Source organism: Onychostoma macrolepis, chromosome 03 (genome assembly GCF_012432095.1).
Source record: "Onychostoma macrolepis isolate SWU-2019 chromosome 03, ASM1243209v1, whole genome shotgun sequence".
Lineage (NCBI taxonomy): Eukaryota > Metazoa > Chordata > Actinopteri > Cypriniformes > Cyprinidae > Onychostoma > Onychostoma macrolepis.
The window spans coordinates 46,623,075-46,646,785 of record NC_081157.1 but is presented as its reverse complement, the minus strand read 5'-3'; the positions used below and the strand labels follow the sequence as shown (position 1 = coordinate 46,646,785).

Genomic DNA, 23,711 nt, shown 5'->3' with positions numbered 1-23,711 from the left:
ATGTCTAAAGTGGACTATTAAAATAAAGTGTAACCCTGGTTTTTATCAGTGGATCTGGAAGACGCTTACTTTCACATCCAGATAATCCCTCATCACATACTGTTCTTGAGATTCGCTTTCGAGGGTGTGGTTTATCAATATACAGTACTGCCTTTCAGACTGTCTCTGACCCCACACACTTTTGAAGCCGCCGCAGCTGCCAATTGCAGCATGCACCCTACTGATGACCCGTAATGTAATATTGTATCTCTGACCAGCGTGTGGTTAAATATTGTTATTATTATATAATTGCGCATTGACAGACAAATCACATTGAAGGTTCATGATGTAACAGTTGAAGAGATTAATCTGAAAGAAAAACGTTTTATTGCCAAACAGGACAATTAATAGATATTTATACCAATATTTTAATTCAAGGGATGTTGTAAAATTTAAATAAAAGTAAGAATAAAAAATAAACTCCACAAAAAAATAACCCATCTCTGGTGTGTGCTGAACTCTCATATAAATTTGAAGGTTATGTATTCTTTGCACCTCTTCTGAACATAGACTTATGTGCAACAATAACTCACTCAGTGTTCATTAAAGGCAATATAGACCATATACATAAACTATTTTTTATTCTATTTTTCCATACATTATGATTTAAAATGGTGACAAGTCTACTTAAAATACCCTTTTCACCTTTTCATCTCTGTAATAATCTTTCCCTGCTGTTTTGAAAGTTGAAACATATTATCATAAATGATGTACAGTATTTTAAAAAGTTGGTGGTCAAAATTAAAACTGTTGGAGGATATAGATATTATTTCTGACAAAGAGTAAAAGAGAATGTGAATTACAGTATACTGTAAAGTGTTGTTCTACATTTTTAAATTAAATTCTGCAGTGTTTATTATAAGGAGGCTTGAATCCAAAACGTATGCCGAGTTCACACTGCACGATTTTCAAAATCATCGATTTGAACTTTATGACTTTACAATAGGAAGAATCATCGACGACAACTCTGTCTGATCCGCAAACTACAGCCAAACGCACACGAGAATAATGCAAGATCTGTAAAAAGTCCTCCACGAACATACAATAATTAACAAAGATGACTTCCTTGTTAACAGTATACTTCCACTGGGAAAATTTTATATAGCCTATACACAAATCTAAGTAGGCTACTTGAAAGTGAAACAAACGTTTTGTGCATTTTATAATGAGTTTATTTATTATAGCCTGCTACAAAAGCCCTCAAAGTGATAAAAAAAGAAAAACTGCAATACATCTTTTGTCCTTTATAAGAAGAATATATATATATATATATATATATATTTATATATATTATGTTTGTGGAAAGTAATAGTACTTTTACTTGAGTATATTTTCAGTACTCTTTCCACCCCTGCTGACAATCCGATCTTGAACTCACCTGTAGCCTGTCGAACTCAGTCAATAATCTCGAATAATGCAAGTGTTGGATGTGTGGATGATTGTGTGGATGATTTGGTTTTACTTAAAAAAAAGCCTGTGCTTTCAAAGTTTTCACAAACAACTACTCTGAGCAGAAATGCAGCTCTAAAAGTTTTAATTAGTGATGAAAAATAACTTAAAATGCAAAACTGTCAAAAAAAAAAAACATTTAGTGTATACATTCTATATTATAATAGCCAATTTTTCCATTTACTTTTGATTGTTAGAGTCAGAAAATCAGAAACGAACTAAGACATTCAGAATGAGACTCTTAAAACTCATAGAACCTTAATAAAGAGCAAAACACAGTCATATTAATATCACTGCATGTCAGACTCAGAACTCACCTTTATCAAGAGAAAATCACCAAATTCAGTGCCTTGACTCTTTAGCTGAATAAAGAACAAAGGATTTGTTGATCAATGTGAAAGTATCTGCAGCTTTTCTGATCGTTACTGATCTCTAAATAGAGGCATGGAGTCTTACAATTTCTGATTCCCGTAAGGTCACATCATCTACAGTAAATCAAAGCTACAAAGTTAATTCAAACAAAGTTCATTCTTTCAAACGTGCTTTACTTTAAATTTCTGATACCTCATATTTGATACTATTACACCTCATGTTTGCTTCAAAATGTGCATCATCATTTTATCTTCCACTTTCCTGGTGATACAAAACTAATATATTTTGTTTCTGAGCTAAATCTGTGCATGTCACTAAGAATGTGAGCAGTTATGTAATCAAATAAAGGGAAAAAAAAAACATTATGAAGCACAAAATATATGAAAAATATATGAACATGAGGAGCATGTACATGTAAATGAAATCACATTAGATGTGATATGAATCATATGTGGTTACATATGATTTTGCATGTAATAAAAGTTTGTTTAGAGAGTCAGCATTTAATGGTTGTTGCTGGGACGTAAAAATGTTAACAACAGGTACAATTTCTTTCTTTTTTTTTAAGTCATGCAGAAGAAGATAACACTTTGGATACACAGTGGCAAGCAAGAATAAGTTTGTAAACTAACCAGCTTTTGTTACTAAATTCAAGGGATTCACCCAATTCCCCCAGACCTGTGAATGATTATTTACTGTATTTACTGTATTTTTTACTGTATTTTTAAATGTGAAAAATACAATTATTTGTGTCATTAGTTTAATCAGATAGTGTTTGTCTACAATTGTTCCAATTTTGATCAATTACATTTTGAGTAATCAATGTAGATATTTTTGAATAGTTCACAAACTTGTTCTTGCCACTGTATTTATTAAAACATTTTATTCAGTGATTTGAAAGCTTTTTCTGACAAAGTGTTACATAACTTAACACAATCTCACACACTTTCTACATTCATTATCAGCTCCTTTCATAAAGTCATCATTCTACTCAAATGATTATAAGTTTTGCTCTTAACAGATCTGTGATTATTATAAGCTCGCAAGTGGTATTTCTGATTACTGATACTGATTCATCATGTAATGTGACAAAATAATCTATTCAACCTCTATATGATTTATTTGGTTAGACGACACAGTTTAATCGTTGAGTGTCTATCTAATCCAAACACAGCATACAGCGGCTGAGCGAATGTGGTCTGGACTCTGTGGATGAGGCCCATTGTGTCAGAGACACTGTAGAAGGACAAAATCCCTGCGCTGTGATCCACATACACTCCTATTCTACTGGACATACGGGTTACAGGAAGAACAGTCTCAATGTTTTTGTGCCAGAATGAGCAATAGTCTGGCGAGCAGAACAAACTCCAGGACTGATTGTTACGTCCAACTGCACTCTCAGGACCGTCTCCCTTCCTGCTGATGCTCTTATATGTCACTCCTATATCTACTCCTGATCCCCCATCACCGCTCCACTCCACCTCCCAGTAACAGCGTCCAGTCACACTCTCTCTACACAGCGCCTCTGCCCAAGATTCAAATCTGTCTGGATGATCAGGATACTGCTGCAGTGTGTCAGTGACAGTGATCACTGTGTTTCCCTCAGACAGACGGAGTAAATTATTCACTGAGTTCAGATCCAGAGTAAACAAACGGGAATCTGTTGAGGAAAAACACACAATCATTTGTGATCTTCTTTTATTAATATAACAAAGTTTTTTTATGCTATTCCACATACTGCAAATCAAAGGCTATGAAAAACAAATGTACAAATCTATGCTACATGTGCAAAAAAGTATAACATTTCTTTTTCAATAAAACTTTATTAGTAACAGAAATAACGCAAAATTGTAAATATTTCAGAAGCTTTTTTCAGATTTTTTGTTACTTTTCAATAAAGACTGTGAATGTTGTAGTTCCCTTTTGATTTTGTTCACTTTCTAATGCTATGGTGTAACTCTGTTTCTCTGAAATACTGAGGCCTGACTGAATGATTGTGCACCTGCACAAACAAATGGCATTTCAGCCCACCAGTCTTTGCATCTGCTCTGCCCTATCCAGGACATCTCTAAGGGTAGTTAATGCAATAGCGTTGGCCTGTGCCTCCTTGGGACTACAGTGGCCTGTTGGAGTAAGAGCCCACTCCACCAAGAGAATGGCCTCCTCCTGGACTTAGTCAGGCGGGGTATCCATTGATCACATCTGCATGGCTAGTCCTCACTGTCCACCTTTGCCAGGATATAATCTAAATGTCCCTGCTCTTCAGGCATGGATTTTGTCTGCTAAACTGTTCTTTTTTCCCCCTTTGACCAAACTTTTGCAAAATGTCTGCACTCTATGGCCAAATGCGTTTTTCCATCACTGTCACATATGCGACCATGGACCATGGTCTTTTAAAAATAAATTTTTTATTGAGATTTATACATCATCTGAAAGCTGAATAAATAAGCTTTCCATTGATGTATGGTTAGGACAGGACAATATTTGGCAGAGATACAACTATTTGAAAATCTGGAATCCGAACGTGCCAAAAAATCTAAATATTGAGAAAATCGCCTTTAAAGTTGTCCAAATTAAGTCCTTAGCAATGCATATTACTAATCAAAAATAAATAAATAATACAAAAAAAAGTTTTGATATATGCTGGGAAATTTACAAAATATCTTCATGGAACATGATCTTTACTTAATATCCTAAAGATTTTGTGGTCCAGGGATACATATGCAAATAAATCATAATGAAGGTTTGTTTATAGTTATTTTCATCTTTTTTTTTTTGTTGTTGTTGCAGCCAATGCATTTTAAAAACACAAATGAAATGCCATTTATACCATAAATTTATAGTAAAACAACACTCCCACTTAGACTGGATTTCTGATAGGTGTGAATTCATATTGACTTACATTGTAGGAAGTCCTTCCTGGTTGGATATTCAGGAGTAAGAAGGACCTGGGCCATTTTCACTACAAACACCAAAAACATCTGCGGTTTCATTCTCACATCAAGAACAAATTAAATCTACATCTATATATTTAACCCTTGTGCAACCTTATGGACATTTTTGTCTATTTTAGTGGGGTTTTTTTATATAATTTTACTGTGTCAATGCTAACTGCATAAATTTTGGCTCAGGTGTGTATTTTTATTGGAATTTTTATATTTCACCCTCATTTCCTTTAATAAATCTATTTTACACTAGGTACAAAAAATAGTTCCTCTCAGGACCTTTTGAACAAAAGTGTCTATGTCTACATGTTCGTTAAAAGTTAGATTTCCGTGGAGCCATCTCAGTCATTTTACTTTTTATGTAAATGTCATAGACTGATCTGGATAATACCATTGCAGCTTGGCTTCCAGAATGTACACATTTTAACTGGACTCAGCATTGTGCTCACACTTCAGTGACGGAGGTAACATGTGAAAGAATCACAAGCAAAGTACTGTACTCAGACAGATTAAGAAATTAGCACAACTATGCAAAATCTGTAGTAGCTTGATTGCAGCTTGACTCAGTGAAACCTGAGAAATATACCTGTGGAAGAAATCTTTTCTGTCTCCTCTCTGCAGAACTGCTGCAGTTTGTCTCTGAGCTGAGAGACGGATTTTGCTACATCATCAAAAGTTAGATGAGGACTGAGAGTGAAGCCATCTGTAGATCCAGAGAGAGAGAGACTGATGGGAAACTCTACAGTAACAAAAAGACAAAAACATAAACTTAACCAGACTGAACCTTGATATAGTCCCCATCCTGCATGTATGAAAAGATCTCTGTTACTTGGAGGAAATGAATATGATCATCTGTTTGTGAAAGCTGTGTCAGCTCGGTGTTTCTCCTCCTCAGATCATCAATCTCCTTCTCCAGTCGCTCCAGTTGTTCTTCAGCTCGACTCACTGCAGCTCTTTCCTGATCTCTGATGAGCTGCTTCACCTCAGATCGACGTTTCTCAATGGAGGGATGAGTTCAGTGAAGATCCTCTCACTGTCCTCCACTGCTGTCTGTGCAGAGCGCTGATAGACACATATTACAATCACACAGTGTCTTCAGTGGGACAACAGTATAAGAGCTCCAGCACTGCAGGAGAGACTCAAACTTTTCTTTTTCTCCAAACTCACCTTATGAGACTCTACAGCCTTTCTCAGCTCCTGAATATCTTTCTCTTTCTGCTTGATTATCTTCTGTAATTCTCTCTCCAAATGTCTCTGCAGAAAACAAAACTATGATTAAATCAACACGACCATTCAAAAGTCTGAGGTCAGCAAGAGTTTTTACTATTTTGGGGAAAAAAGAATCTTCTTCTTTTGCTTATGAGATACATTATGCACCTGTTTAATAGATTCAGAAGTACCTGTTTATTTTTTCTTTCTGCTGCAGTTGATACAGTGTCATGATTTTTGTGTTCATCCACCAAACACAGCATACATATACACTGCTGGTCGGTACGGCAGTACATTTCCAGCATTTTATCATGTTGAGGACAGATCATCTCCTGCAGGCGTCCAGTGGCGTCCATCAGATTGTGTTTTCTACCTCTGAAGAGATTCTCATGCTGTTCAAGATGATTTTGACAGTAAGAGCTTCGACACTCCAGACATGATTTCACTGCTTTCTGTTTAATTCCAGTGCAGGAGTCGCACTGAACATCTCCAGGTCCAGTGTGATGAACCGCAGGAGCAGCAGGAGTAGCAGGAACAGGAGCAGATTGGAGTTGCGTCTTTTTGAGTTTCTCCACCATTGCAGCAAACACCACGTTTTTACCTAAAACTGGTCTTGGGGTGAAGGTCGTTCTGCACTGAGGACATCTGTAGGTTCCCTTCTGATCCTCCTGGTTCCAGTAGTCTGTGATGCATCTCATACAGTAACTGTGTCCACAGGGAATCGTCACTGGATCCTTCAGCAGATCCAGACACACTGGACAGCAGAACTGATCTTCAGCCCATGAGATACTGGCTTCTGCCATTTCACTGTATTAACACAGAGAGATGATCCACACTCCAGCTCGACAGCTGACTTCCTTCTTTAAACTTTATTTATCTTCCTGATTGATTACTACTTGCGAAACAGGTTTTTCTGCAGGGAGTGATTCAGTACAGCTCTAAAAGGAGAATATGCATAAACACAAATAAAATAATAATAATAATAATGATAAAATCAATGAATGTAAACTCATGCTGAAAGTTTAAAAATTATGTATATCCAAATACAAAGGCTGTGTGACAAATCTAACAGAATAATTACTTACTATTACATAATGTTACCATCAAACAGCTCATAGGGGGTGCTAAAAAACTAATTAAATTGAGTGAAAGTAATGAAGGCCTATAAGCTTCAGCTAACTAAATAGCATGCAAATTCAGCCACCTTGTGTTCCAATTAATATAGGCCTGTTACATTCTTCTTATTATTAGGCCTATTATTATTATTAGGTTACTTTTATTATTAAATTAGCTATATGAAATTATTGCCCCGCGATAATTTCATAGCGCATTACCGCATGATGCGTTGTGAGAATAATTAAAGTTTAGGCTATTAGCTTGTTTTTCACTACACTGGCCACAAGAGAACTATTAAGGGAATAATTTAAGACAGTTATATACCGTTATCAGCAAATGTTGAAGTAGTTTCGTCTCTCGTTGTCTCAGAGAATATGCGCCGTTAATGCAGCGTTAGAAAGCTCCGTCAGTTTTTTTTTTTTTTTTTTTTACTTTCACTTTCTCTATAGTGAATTGACTGACGTTGCTTGTGTTGCTTGACCCCGCCCTCCCGCATAATATAAATTATGTATAGGCCACATAGGCACTTTTTTTTTTTTTTTAGATTTTTAACATTTATTTTTCAATAAAAGTGACACCAAAAACAGGAACATCATTAGGAAATCCTTCTGTGCCAGGGCCAAGCAAGTTTCTGATGTGGCTGATTCAAGCCCCGCCCTAGCGCAGCCACTGTTAGTGACAAAAAAATACTTAATAGGCTACTGAAGAAAAGCTGACAAAACAAGCATCTAGAGTTCAGAGTTCTTATATTTTCTATGTTCTAATCAAGGGATGGATCTAGAAAATTATTTTTAAGGTGGCAATGGTTGGTATGAGGATTGTGAGGGGTGGCAACACCAAAGCAAACAAGCATTGAAACATCTATACTTATTCTATAGTATATCATCTATACAATAACTATACTGCAATTTTAAAAAAATATCGCCACCAGCAGCAATGGCCCATGTGCATGATTAGCGATCTAACTGAAGTGAATCTCATAGTGTGTTTTTTCAGGAAAGTCCAACTTGAATCTCCACTGAAAGTTAGGGTTTGATAAAACATCAACACACGGTTGTCAAAAAAGGGCAACTGACTTTCAATAGAAATCACTCCCTCTTACTGTCTAAACGAGAAGTCAGAAATAGCCCTCTAAACATATTTACTGTCATATGTGATCATATGTGGTGTAAGTGTGGACTTATCAATATTTTATATTTAGATCAAATGCATTTCATAGGATGTCAATTCCAAATGAATTTGAAGATATTTGCAGCTCAAACTTTATACTTTGTTCATACTTCATACTTTGTTATAGTATTCATGTTTGTTTTTTGCAGTTAAGAATTTGGTTTGGTATTTAATATCTATTTTTCTTTTGTTTTGTGGCAACAAGTTTGCTGGTGTTATTTGTGATTTAATTGTCTGCTTAATTTCCTTTTTCTTTTGTTGTATTTGGGGGAGCTGGGGCTTGGAGAAGGCAGGCTGGCTGTTCCCGTGCAGAAATATCCCACTTTACCAAAGTGGTGTGGATTTGCAGTGAATTTCCTGGGGTGTGAGTGTGGTCTTGTGCACGTGTAGGTTTTCAGTAGTACGGGCCCTATTGAAGCCCGGTGTCTAGCCTCCTCCCTATTGCGATGCCCCTGCTCTTTTGGGTTTTTGTTGTTTTGTATGCTTTTCATGGCAGTTTGTTGCATCTGCTGTGCACAGTTTTCCCTTTTCCTCATTGAACAAGATTCATTTTAATTGAGAAAATGTTTAATAAAGATTTGTTACTTTTATACAAGGTATTTACATCTCTGGGTCATTCTGTGAGAGGGGGCGAACCTGTGGGTTTCCCCGGGTGTTAACTTCACAATCATGGCGTAGTCATGATTGTGTGATTTAGTAGCATAGTTTCAATGTTTAGTAATTTCTTTAACCCTTTGTAACTTTCCATCTTGACACATAGAGAAACAAGTGTTAATGATAAATCCCCTGTGATGTTTGTACTGGCTACTGTATACAGGCCACCAGGCCACCATACAGATTTTATGGTTAGTGCTAGCTGCAGATAAAGTCTTGACTTGACTTTCTCTGGATGTTCTCGCTGGCTCAGAGGTCACTGAGGATGAAGAGACCACAGCAACATCCGGTCCAGATGAGGCAGTAAGGGCAGGTGGAGTGATGGAGCGTCTCATCCATGACACTGGACCATGACACTGTGGACTTCTCCATCCTCACCAGTCTGCAGACATTTCAGATCCTACAAAGATGCACAGACACAATACAAAAGCAGCCAATTTAACAGCAGAATGTCATTTGATTTCTGTATTAGAAGTAACAAAATGATCTTACTTTATATTTTTGTTTCAGGTTTTCCTTTTTTTCACAAATGTCGCCATCTCCTTTCCTTGCAGGTCCCGCTCCACCACAAAAGATCTGCAGCAAAGGCACAGGAATCAAGATTCAGAAAAGTGCTTTAATAATTCTGTTTGAAATGACAATAATTAAAATAAACTACAACTTAAGATTTAAAAGATGTTTAATTCATTTTATCAGTATACTCACTGAGAGCCTTTGATAGCAGCATTTCTTCATCAGTCACTCTGCACCAGATAAACATGTGTCTCATCTGTCCCTGTAACATCCAGACAAGATTCAAGTCACCATTGTGATTTATCTGCTCAATACTGCATTTACATGTTGCGGTAGTTGCTGATGTGTTAACTCACTTTTTAACTATTTATCAATTTATCAACAGTACTAATAGACAAATAAATAGCTATCTAAATAGCATGCAAATTCAGCCACCTTGTGTTTATATATATATATATATATATATATATATATATTAGTGCTGGGCATAGATTAATCTAGATTAATCTCATCCAAAATAAAAGTTTTTGTGTACATAATATATGTGTGTGTGTTGTGTATATTTATTATGTATATATGAATACACACCCATGTATGTATATATTTAAGAAAAATGTGTTATGTTTATATATTAAATATATTTATATATCATATAAATTATATTAATATAAATATATACATGTAAATACATAAATATATACTGTATGTGTGTGTCTTTATATACACATAATAAATATTCACAGTACACACAGATATATTATATAAACGAAAACTTTTATTTTGGATGAGATTAATCTAGATTAATCTATGCCCAGCACTAATATATATACAGCAGCTTCGAAAAGGGCATATTTTACTTTTTTTTCTGTGGTATTAAACTTCTCATATGCCACTGTTATTAGTAATATAACTTCTAATGCCAAATTATAATAAATAAAGTGCCAACAATTCTTACTACTATTTCACAGTGGCATAGCGGACGGGCACGCAGGGCACGCGCTGCTGTGGGGCCCTGCGATAACCTCCCCGTGCTGAGTTGCGTCGTATCGTGTCGACAATAGCAGAGATATTGTCAAAAGCATCAAAAATGCGCAATATTAAGAGGATTTAGCATTTCCAATTAATATAGGCCTGTTACATTTTTCTTCTTATTAGGCCTATTATTATTATTAGGTTACTTTTATTATTAAATTAGCTATATGAAATTATTGCCCCGCGATAATTTCATAGCGCATTACCGCATGATGCGTTGTGAGAATAATTAAAGTTTAGGCTATTAGCTTGTTTTTCACTACACTGGCCACAAGAGAACTATTAAGGGAATAATTTAAGACAGTTATATAAAAAGAGATAACTTATGTTTAGTTACTTCATGTAGACGTATTTATATTTACATTACCTATATTCAGGTAAAGCAGTGTTGACAACAGTGAATTCTACATAATAACAAATACATCACTTACTCAGATGTCTATTTCATGTCTATTAGATGTGCCCATCTGCAATTATTTTAGAACATTTTCCTGTCACAAATCAAAAACAGACATTTAGTAATTGTCTTTAAGATGTATATGGTTTATGTAAATACACTCTGGTGACGTATGTATGCTTGCTGGATCTCCCCTGTTCGCTATACATAATAAAACGTGTTTTTACCGCAAAATCACAAATATACTATACTGTTTAGCGTTTACACATTAAGCAATTCAACAGTTTGCTACAGTAGTTCAACAAATGCGACTTTAACATAAGGAACCATGTTTTAGTTTTTAATACTCACATTTCTAAATTGTACTGCTGTTCTCCGTCCTGTTGGATGTTGACGTATCCTCTCCAGTGGGCTTCTGGGACAGAAAAGTGTCCATCGATGAACACTTCAGAAACTGGGCTGAAGCAATAAGAAATCCGGGGATTTCTCGCCTACTCTTTTATGAATACTGAGGTTTCGAATGTACTTCTTTCTTCACGTACTCTTTTTTCCTACTTTAATGTACAGTGGGGCAAAAAAGTATTTAGTCAGCCACCAATTGTGCAAGTTCTCCCACTTAAAAAGATGAGAGAGGCCTGTAATTTTCATCATAGGTATACCTCACATTGTAGGATTTTTAAAGAATTAATTGGTAAATTCCTCGGTAAAATAAGTATTTGGTCACCTACAAACAAGCAAGATTTCTGGCTCTCACAGACCAGTAACTTTTTCTTTAAGAGGCTCCTCTGTCCTCCACTCGTTACCTGTATTAATGGCATCTGTTTGAACTCGTTATCAGTATAAAAGACACCTGTCCACAACCTCAAACAGTCCAACTCCAAACTCCACCATGGCCAAGATCAAAGAGCTGTCAAAGGACACCAGAAACAAAATTGTAGACCTGCACCAGGCTGGGAAGACTGAATCTGCAATAGGTAAGCAGCTTGGTGTGAAGAAATCAACTGTGGGAGCAATTATTAGAAAATGGAAGACATACAAAACCACTGATAATCTCCCTCAATCTGGGGCTCCACGCAAGATCTCACCCCGTGGGGTCAAAATGATCACAAGAACTGTGAGCAAAAATCCCAGAACCACACGGGGGGACCTAGTGAATGACCTGCAGAGAGCTGGGACCAAAGTAACAAAGGCTACGATCAGTAACACACTGCGCCACCAGGGACTCAAATCCTGCAGTGCCAGACGTGTCCCCCTGCTTAAGCCAGTACATGTCCGGGCCCATCTGAAGTTTGCTAGAGAGCATTTGGATGATCCAGAAGAGGATTGGGAGAATGTCATATGGTCAGATGAAACCAAAATATAACTTTTTGGTAAAAACTCAACTTGTCGTGTTTGGAGGAGAAAGAATGCTGAGTTGCATCCAAAGAACACCATACCTACTGTGAAGCATGGGGGTGGAAACATCATGCTTTGGGGCTGTTTTTCTGCAAAGGGACCAGGACGACTGATCCATGTAAACGAAAGAATGAATGGGGCCATGTATCGTGAGATTTTGAATGAAAACCTCCTTCCATCAGCAAGGGCATTGAAGATGAAACGTGGCTGGGTCTTTCAGCATGACAATGATCCCAAACACACCGCACGGGCAACAAAGTAGTGGCTTCGTAAAAAGCATTTCAAGGTCCTGGAGAGGCCTAGCCAGTCTCCAGATCTCAACCCCATCGAAAATCTTTGGAGGGAGTTGAAAGTCTGTGTTGCCCAGCGACAGCCCCAAAACATTACTGCTCTAGAGGAGATCTGCATGGAGGAATGGGCCAAAATACCAGCAACAGTGTGTGAAAACTTTGTGAAGACTTACAGAAAACGTTTGACCTCTGTCATTGCCAACAAAGGGTATATAACAAAGTATTGAGATGGAATTTTGTTATTGACCAAATACTTATTTTCCACCATAATTTGCAAATAAATTCTTTAAAAATCCTACAATGTGATTTTTCTGGATTTTTTTTCCTCATTTTGTCTCTCATAGTTGAGGTATACCTATGATGAAAATTACAGGCCTCTCTCATCTTTTTAAGTGGGAGAACTTGCACAATTGGTGGCTGACTAAATACTTTTTTGCCCCACTGTATGTAAGTAGGCATATTAGGATGCAAATTAAGTATACGTGCGTCCGAATCTCACGAGAATTAGTGCACCAGCCAGGTAATTCTCGCCTACTCTTTTATGAATACTCAGGATTCAAGTATACTCTTTTGCTCACCTACTGCTTTTTGCCTTCTATATAGTATGGAAGTCTGTGGTTTCGAACGCACCCTGCAACTCGGATCGGAATCGGGGGCACAAAAAAACCTGATCAGGACATCCCTAGTGTCATTACTGGGACCAGTGTACTGACAGTTTCTTCCACCACAATGTTCACATCATCCCCCTTAACATTTTTTGTATATTTTTTGGGGGTGGCTTCAATCAAGAGTTGTACTGTCCACTGCTCTTCCAGCTCATTACATTATAACTTGAGCCTAAAATTATGAAGGTTGGTCTAAACATTCAGCAACTTCTTACTGACCTGTGGTTGTGGCATACTATGGCCCATTGTCCAGTTTTGTGGTATTTGTGGCATTTCTTTCCTTGCAGGGCAAAGCTCATCATTTGCATGCAGTGCATTTCCACATTTTCTTTTTTTTTTTTTAACCTTTATTTAACCAGTTTTTCATGACCATAGGCTCAAATTTTGTCTTTATACTTATGCTGTCCACTTACAGGTTATTTATTTGTCCTGACAACTGCCCTGACAGCACCCACTGTCTTTCCTTGCATACTTGTGTGGCTACTTCCTCTTGATTGCTGGACAGTTTGTATTGAACAGAGGTGGAAAGTAACGAATTACATTTACTTGCGTTACTGTAATTGAGTAGCTTTTTTGTGTACTTCTACTTTTTAAAGTAATTTTTAAAACCTGTAATTTTACTTTTACTTAAATATATTTTGTTTGAAGTATTGTACTACGCTACATTTTAAAACACATTAATTACTGAGTAAAAAAAAAATCACTCCCTGGAAACTACTACAGTAAATAATGGGCAGGAGAACAAACTGGCGCTAAAATCAGAAGAAAGATGCAGACAGACAAGACAGGCGTTAATGGTGCAGACCCAGCTGAAAACCAAACCCCGTTGTAATCTGCTGAAGTTGAACTCGAAGAAAATGAAGTGAACCCCTGGCCATGTTTATGCACTATTATGCAGTGTAAGCTGTGTTTGCCTAGGGAGACCAAACTAGCAGCTTATAAATATCGACATCAACCCTTCGCAACTTGAGTAAAGTTGGTTTTATATTCCCACATTCACAACATTCACACATTTCCGCGTTCAATAACTTTCTAATTATATGTGCAATAAAGTTATTTTTTGCAAATTCTAATCAGCGACATCATTGTCAACCTACTACATTTTTTTCACAATCGATCAAAATGGGCAAGTATTGTTTTAATGTCCAATGTAGTGTGGTTAACAAAGTAATTGAATGCAGAAGTCCGAATGTGCAAATATAAAACCAACTTTACCCAAGTGTGCAAGGGTGTGCGATATATCGTCTGCGATAATATCGTAATTGTTGTTTTAACGATGTGCGATTTGACATTATCAGTATTTAGTCAAAAACCAAACAAAACACTCCTACAGAGTGCCATGAAGTCTTGTAGATTAGTGCGTGTGTGCATTTAGAGTGCGTTCTTTCACTGCGTGATTCAGTCTGTTAAAATGCATTTAAAATTATCACGGAATTGAAAATATAGGGGCAGAAAATGTATATTTATATAATTTCATATAGTAAATCAATATCACATGAAGAGTGCCGTTTTTCACCAAAAATCAGCATGATTACATATTTTTTTACAACAGTTCAATAAACAAGAAGTTAATTAAGAGACTTGCGTTTTAGACACCATATTGCCTGTTTTTGCTCTATTTAGATAACAAAAATAATCCCAAACACAGCCACAGCACTGTTTTGCGTCTCTGAGCAACATGACGGTACACTGTAAAAAGTGATAAGTTGACTTAAAAAAATTGAGGAAACCCGTTGCAAGTAAATGATAATTAAAAAAATAAGTTAATTGAATTGTCAAGTTCACATTACTTTTTATATATATATATATATATATATATATATATATATAATTATTATGTATACTTAGGCAACGGGTTTCCTCAATTTTTTTAAGTTAAGTCAACTTTCACTTTTTACAGTGTAGGCACGTTCGACTTGCAGCGGCGCTGCGCAGAATGGTCAGTGTATGACATCAAAGTACCGCGAGAGCGATTCGAAAGCATAAGGATCCATCTGCTCTATTTTCGCTCTCTTGGTACTTTGATGTCATACACTGACCATTCTGCGCAGCATCAGGATCAGATGTATTTAATTAGGGTTATATCAATACTGTGTAGGGCTGTGGCCCTCCAGGAACTGAGTTTGACACCCTTGGCCTATCCCATTTTTGCCTCCCTCCCCCTGTTAAAAAGTAACTAAGTAATTGTTACTCTGAGTAAATTTTAAATGAGCTACTTTTTACTTTTACTTGAGTAGATTTTTAGACTGGTACTTTTACTTGTACTTAAGTAAAATTTCATTAATGTAATGGCACTTTTACTTGAGTAAAATATTTTCATACTCCTTCCACCTCTGGTATTGAATGTGAGATCGATGATTATTTGCTACCTATGAGAGAGTTTTTTGTCCAGAATGCCGCCCACTATTCGGTTGCGAATATCCTATGTGCCGAATTCACTGTGCTCAGACAGCTCGTACAACACTGATGAACACTTCTGCTTTTTCACCGGATTGTTGCATTCTCTGATGAAAACATGCACATTCATGAATGCTGTTTCTTCTCGGGAAAAAGTATTCATTAAACTTTCCCAGGACAACAGCATAGTCATTCTTCTTTGGTCCTTATAGAACACTGTCATTATTGCCAACCTGCAACCTCCATCACAGTCGCATGATCGCATCCACTTTCTCCTACATTCCCCATAGACATATCCCCGTCTCCCTTGTCACCCCAAGGTAAAAGGTGTGTTCGACTTGAAGCTGTGCTGCGCAGACCTATCGGTGTCTGACATCAAAGTACCATGAGAGCGATTAGAGAGCAGACAGCTCCATATGCTTTTGAATATCTCTCGCGGTACTTTGATGTCAAACACCGATCAAACACACCTAAAAGAACAGTACTGAAAACAATAAGAAATATATCACATGACACAAGACACAAACACAGTAGTCTTGTGTCAGTAACTTAAAAAAAAATCCTAGATATAGCCTAGCCACTGCACTTTTAGAAATATCTAAATTTGCCACCCACACTCACTTTTTGAGACATAATAAATATGATTCACAGCAATTATTTTGCTTTTTCACAGTGGAAGGGGGAAAATTGTGGCCTGTGCCTGCTGGTTATACTTCAGTAATAGTCGTAATCCCATTGGCTTGAACTCACATTTGCACTTTGGTTTGGGCGATTTTAATTTGGGTGTGCGCAAACAACTGAGCCCAACAGCCTAAAATGATTTAAAGAGAAGTGTTTGATTATTATAAATGAATGCTGTTAAACAGATTTTTTGTTTTGTTTTAAAAAGACCATTTTTATTCTCAGACTTCTTTAAAATAGGCTATTGCATGACAAATAATGTCTCAAGTGCAACCAATTGTGCAACCATCTGTTTACTTCCGCTTTGTTCATTCAGATAAAGCGAAACTAACACAATTGAACAAATATTCGAAAAGAGACTCAAAAAAACCCCATAAAAGTAGGTTTAAAACTTGAATAAACCCTCAGTAAAGAGCAAAACACAGTCACCTGGACCCCCACAGGTGATTCCAGTCAGATTCTAAACTCACCTGAGCAGAGAATATGAGCAGTAATCATCAAAAAATTTATAGAAATTGTATGAAGACGAAAAGCCTGATATATGCTGTATGCATGTAAATTTTAAGACCATATATGTTTCTTGAATCACATATACACATTTGTTAGATGTTAGAAACAGAGTAGCCTACATATACAATAATGCAATGAATACTGTCAGAAGAAAACATTGTAAATGAGTCAATAGCCTAAAGATTTCTATTTTTTTTTTCAACCACAAGAGGAAATAGTGAACTAAAAACAAGTCAGAGAAATCTATGCACACAATAATACAGTAACAGACACAAAACACAATTTGTTTTAAACAAATAATTGAATTAGCAAAAGAGATATTGGCCCAAAAATTTATCTGTTTACGATTTAATTATGATTATTAAATCACATTTATGATTTTGTAGCAAAGTGGCTAGTTAATAGGGACTACGCCACCCCGAAATACCGGGGAAAAATCAACCAAAGAATTTGACACACAAATACGTTCCACTTAGAAAAGGCAAGAGGCGTGAGTTTCCGTTCAATGTAAATAATTATTTTATTCAGACTAAAATTATTAAACAATTTTAAAACCCATCAACAACATTAAGTTGTCTTGGTCAAATAAGAAAAGAAAAGGATAATTGATGATCGTTGCAGGGGCTGAGGCTTCCTATATGAAGAACAGGCTAGTAAGGTAATGCACCCAAAGGAAAAAAAAGAAATCCCAGTCAATCAGAAATCACATCCACAAAATTCACTGCAAATAATAACCAAAATAGTGACACAGCAATAATGGCACCCCTTGTTAGAGTGAATGGGGTGCAACCCAAAAACCCAGCCTGCTTCTGAGAAACACTCAGCTCCTGCAAAATACAAAAGAAAAAGAAGATTAGTTACACAAACAAATTAACCAAAATACACATTGAAAACACAAATAAATTATACGGTCACCATAACACAAAGATGACTAACTCAGTACCAATCAGGATCATAAGGTTTCATAAATGACCGAGATCACCAATACCGCAAAGCGGTAATCACTCTAATTAATAGAAACTGGTACAAAGAGGTTCGGGCTATATTCTGGGCTCGGAGCCCTCCCCCAGGACAGCACGCCAAAATATGCTTAGCAATTGCTATCAGATTAGATGTAATGGTGAACTTGTGAAATGCAAATAAAGGCACTTCCGGTTCATCAGAATACCGAGTAGTGAGCGTGTGTTTTCTTCCGTATAAATATATTTACCGGTTATCATACGCAAAATGGCTGCGCCAACAGTTAGGGGACACCGGAGAGTGTTGTAACACGGGGTTAAACTGGCTGCACACTAGACGATTTTCAAATCTTAACCGATTTTAAAACCATGAGAGACCAGACATGAAGACAGTTCAACTGATTTTTAACCTTATAATCCGATAATTCGAGCAGACCGCGAGACTGCACACTTGAAAATTGTAGGAACAATTTCACAGTGGCACGTAATCTCACGGAGACTCGCAAGATCAAACGTGACTAGAAAAGAAAAACAAATAAGAGGATGGACGTTGTCAGCTGCCTCTCCTGGTGCGCGTTCTGTTTCACAGTGAAAAACAAAGTATACAAAAGAATATTGATGTTCTCTGCTTTACGGCATGTTTGTGGCTGCCAGTTTCAGCTGTAGAGGCACACAACATCCAGTGAGTGAAGCTTGCTCGCTCTCATTGCTATCGCGGGTATCAAGTCAAACCACACCCATCCCCAATCCCCCCATTCGGGGGTGCAAATCGGGCTTAAAATCCTCTAGTGTGCGGCCAGCCTTAGTTGTAACACGGTCAGTTTGACAAGTCAGAAAAGAGCTGTGGTCATGTCATCAATATCATACACTCCATTCACTTTTTTTTTATGTTACAGAAGAAGTGGCATGTGAATGTGAGCAACATTGTAGATTTTATGACCAAAAAAATGATTTTCAGGAAAGAAACCAATATTTGTCATTAAAATTATTTTTTGCCTAGCAATCATTGTGTTGTAGATAAAATCTTTTGACTTACATAACCTAAAGTAGCTGTTTCTCTAGTTTAATTTGATACTTTGCATTCATGCAAACTTAAACCCCACATGCTAAAACAGTTAGCTATGTTATGGCTGTTTGGGGTGGGGATAGTTGTACCAGTTCATTAAAAATGTTACTACCAACTCTTAATGATTACAATGAGTCCAGTTATCGGTAACACTTTACAATAAGGTTCATTAGTTAACATTAGTTAACAACATTAGTAAACATGAACTAAGAATGAACAATACTTCTACAGCATTTATTAATCTTAGTTAATGTTAATTTCAGCATTTACTAATGCATTATTAAAATCACGAGTTGTGTTTGTTAACATTAGTTAATGCACTGTAAACTAGCATGAATAAACAATGAACAATTGTATTTTCATTTATTAACATTAACAAAGATTAATAAAGATGAATAAATAGTGTAATAAATGCATTGTCTATTGTTTGTTCATGTTAGTTAATACATTAAAAGTGTTACCCAGTTATCCAATCACATCCTCTATTGAGGCAAAGTCATGTGAGGTTTTTGTTGCACATCAAGGGATTTATGTAAAATGTGTTTCCATCATAGTTTATGCGCATAACTTTTTATTGGACAAAAACACTATCCGCCTCAAATGAGCACATACAGGTTTTTTTTTTTTTTTTTGTGCACATTTTTAGAATTTCTGCGCATCTTGACATTTCCATCCAGCATTCCAAAATTCACATAAAAATAGGTAGATGGCGACACAGCTAGTGACTGAACCCTTATGTGACAGGAACATAGTACACACACAAACACACAGCAATTGTTTTTGTGCTAAATTTAAAAGCAATACAATATAATGTTTTTTGTCACTTTAAATGGTTCACTTTATTCAAAACTGATTATTTTTTGTTCCTCAATAAAGTTTTTGCATAAATTGGCAGTGTGGGTCTTATTTCAGCAAATTACTTCACACTGTTACATCTATCCCCAGCCTGTGTTAGGTTGTACAGCGGAACTCTTTGTATTTAACATTAACTCACACAATCTGTGATTGTGCAGTACACGTCCAAGTGAGTTTTATTTGTAGTAGACAAATGTGGCTACGATATATCAAAGTTTGAGAGATCTAGCACAAACAACCACTGAGTTACTGATGATCAAACAAAAAGTGTTACTATCATGCCTCTCCCCTATTATAAGTAAACCACGGTAACCACAAATTAACCATGGTCTCACTACACTAACCATAGTTTAACCATGGTATTTGTAGCAAAACTGGTTACAAATGGTAATCAATACTCCAAAAATCATTAGGCTACTACACATTTACTAAAATAAAACCATGGTTATTTGTCGTAAGGAGAGATTGTTCGGATCGTTCCTACACCCTGTTAATCTTGAGGAAGAAAACAAATTTCTAACACCTTTGCACAAACAGCGCATGCGCGTGAGTTCACATCAGAAATGCAGCTCTAAATGTTTTAATTAGTGACGAAAATAACATGCAGTAGCCTATAACGTGATGCCGTCAAACGAAACTTCCGTAGTTTTTAGAATAGGCCTAATTCTACATGGGACATTCCACCGAATGGATGACATTTGCTTCCAAAACTCTTAAAAAAAATAAATAATTTTCTATATTTTTTAAAGACTGATTCTAGTAATACACATATTTAACTATTCAAAATCTGTATTGGTCAATCTCAGGTAACTTTATTTAATGTTTTACACAATTATTAAGTGGAAGATGGATGCATTTATCTCAGTCCTGTTACCAAAATTCTAATGTCTTTTAAAAAGCATGTTTAAAATGATGTCAACAAATTCCTTAATTTTCCCCTCAGGCAGGTGTTTATTTTAATGAAATTGTTGGTTTCATGGTCAAAAAACATTATTTTTATCATAAAAAGTCACTATTTATGTACACAAGGTGTATTTTTCTTAAGTACACAAACCCATTTTTTTTTTTAAAGGCAACTCAAACCTCAAGCTTATCAATTTTCTATGATGCAATTTATTAAACAATAGGATCAATTATGAACCAAACTTAATTTAAAAAATAATGGTTTAACTTTATTTTTTAAAGAAAAAACTATTTAGTAACAGGAATGAAACTGGTAACAGGAAGGAGTATCCATTATATTAGTATACAGGTTTGACTACACATGTGAGGTGTTAATGTCTGCAATGATACAGTAAAAGTGTTGAACATTGACTAGTGAGCTGACCTCACTGCTAAAAAAAGCCAAATCATGTTTCTATTTAAATGTAGCGGTCTGTTGAGGTTTTTGTTAGGGTTATGTTTAAGGGTAGAGGACAGGTTATAAGATAGTATATAAATAACTAAAAAATAATAAATATTAAATTAAAATTAATATTAAAAATAATAAACATAAATAATATATTTTCAGTTTTTCTGTGGATACTGTTTTCTTATCACAGCTCACACTCAAATGCCATTCCATATATGAGTCTAATACATAATTGCCACAGGACAGAAATCATACATTTTCTGTCATACTTGCAGGAAAGTAATATAAAACAACAATGTAGGAACAACCATAGGTTTTCTCTGGGCAAAAGCATTGTCTCAGTGTGGATAGAAGGCCAAAACGTTGAGAAAAAGATGCATTTTCAAATGTATCTAGATTAATATGGATGTAGCCTAATATTTACATTAATAATTCTGATGACACTACTCACTCCTGTTACTTTTACTCAGTTACTATATATAAGTATAGGATATGAGTAACAGGACTGAAAGTAACAGGATTGAGATTTTAGGATAAAATTAGCAAATACATATAATCTAGCCACATTATGACAAAATTAAATTATGAGAATGCTCAGCAAATTATAGTAATTCACAAAGATTTGTATTTTTAAAATAAACAAGTAACATCTAAGAAATAATTTAGGTAACAGGACAGTATATTTATAATGACACTCCCAGCCACCGTTACAATATCATCAAATATACAGAAAAGAAAATAAGACCACATGCTTTCAGTAACTTCATTGCCTTCAGAAGATCCAGATGTTGCAATATTATGTTGAAAATGTGTCTTGTGGAATTTTCCCAGTTTTTTAGAGGGGGGAATGTGTTGGGGTAACAGGACTGAGTGAAAACCAGGGGACACGACTAAAATGTGTATTTTATCCCAAATATTATACATTTATTTTGAAATAAATGTATGTAAAGCACAGATGGGATATGGAGGTACACAAAAATGCGAAACAAACATGATTTCTAAAGGATTTTAAACATTATATTTAATGTTAAAATGTAGCATTAGACACTGGGGACATGTACAAATGCTATATTTTCAGTGTTTTAGGTAGTTTTTAATAATTTTTTTAATTATATATTTTAAATTTACAGTTAGATTAATGTGCAGGACACTTTGTTTAATAATAAAATGTATTTTATAGGTAATTTTTATGCATGTTTGTACCTATAATGCCCTGGGGACAGAAATGTTCCCCATTCGGTGGAATGTCCCACATATCAATAAACAAATTCTGTTTGCTTCCGCTTTGTTTATTCAGAAAAACCGAAACTAACACAATTAAACAAACCTTCAAAAAGATACGCTGAAAACCCATAAAAACTTGAATAAACCCTCAGTAAAAGTGCAAAACACAGTCAGCTGTGAGTGACTTCGTGATTCCTGTTTGACTCTGAACTCACCTGTACCTGGAGAAAATCACCACAGCGTTCTATGACTTGCGTTTAGGGTTTTTTATTTTTAATTAATTATTTTATTTATTTTTGACTCTTCGGTTAATGAAGGACAAAATGATCCGTCGATCGATCTGAAGGTATTTGCGACGTTACCAATCGTTGCTGATCTGAGGAAGGTGCGCGTGACTTCGCCAGACGCCTCCTCCTCCGTCTTTCAACGCGTTCTTAAATCCGTAGACCGCGGCGGCTCAGAGCGAGAAACAGGGCCATGATATAATATGTCATGGTGGTGGAGCAATCGGTTTCTGGAAAGTTTTCGCCTCCAGCGAAAATGTAGCCCTTAACACATTTGAACTCATACTTCCCTCAAACAGAGGGATTGACAGATATATATATATATATATATATATATATATATATTTTTTTTTTTTTTTTTGAAAATGAATCACAGCACCCACATATAATCCATTGTCCTGCCTCATGTTGTTTTTATTTTATTGCTAATTTGGATAGTCAGTGTAGTTAGGCTATGTTGTTCTAATTTTTTTCTGTTTGTACTTGAGCATAGAAAGAGCTTTGTAGGTCCTACTTGAGTTAAACAAAGAGGTTTGTACTAGAAATGCAAACAGTAAAATTTGTGTTTGTACGGTAAACAGGTATGTGTGTGTGTGTGTGTGTGTGTGTGTGTGTGTGTGTGTGTGTCTGAGAGAGAGAGAGAGAGAGAGAGAGAGACTGAGAGAGAGACTTATGAGACCTGAGAGATCAGGAAGACTTGTATTTGGCTTATTCAGTACTTAATGGTATACCCATCTATGCAATACAGTGAAATACTGCAATAAGTTTAGCACACCACCCGACCCTAGTCAAACATTTTTTATTTAATTTATTTTGTTTTTATTATTATTGGTATACCCTCATTGGGGGCTGAGCTCCCTTAAAATGAAAATCCTAAGCCACACCATTCATACATTCAAGGAAAACTAAAAGCCTTTGATTTCCTTTTCACTCTGTGATACCTCATATTTTATATTACTATGCCTGATGTTTTTCAACACGGTCTCACTCCCAACTCGTCATATATTGATGCTTGGTCAGGACCCCTTTAGCGTCATTTTTCGACGCACAGGGTCCTCCATTGTTTTCAGTTGTTTGTCTTAATTTAATGGTTTTTATGTATTTGTATTAAATATAAATAATTTTATATAAATTTATA

At 35.9% G+C, this 23,711-nt stretch overlaps 1 protein-coding gene across 1 annotated transcript; it reads right to left on the bottom strand.

The window, feature by feature from the left end:
• Positions 1-1,517: 1,517 nt before the first annotated feature.
• On the bottom strand, positions 1,518-7,740 carry LOC131538016 (E3 ubiquitin/ISG15 ligase TRIM25). Its single transcript, XM_058771802.1, is given in 8 exon segments — positions 1,518-3,520; positions 4,763-4,822; positions 5,392-5,492; positions 5,585-5,813; positions 5,816-5,867; positions 5,973-6,059; positions 6,206-6,952; positions 7,455-7,740. Coding segments are annotated over 7 exon segments (1,683 nt in total). The 5' UTR covers positions 6,818-6,952; positions 7,455-7,740; the 3' UTR covers positions 1,518-2,978.
• Between the last annotated feature and the right edge of the window lie 15,971 nt (positions 7,741-23,711).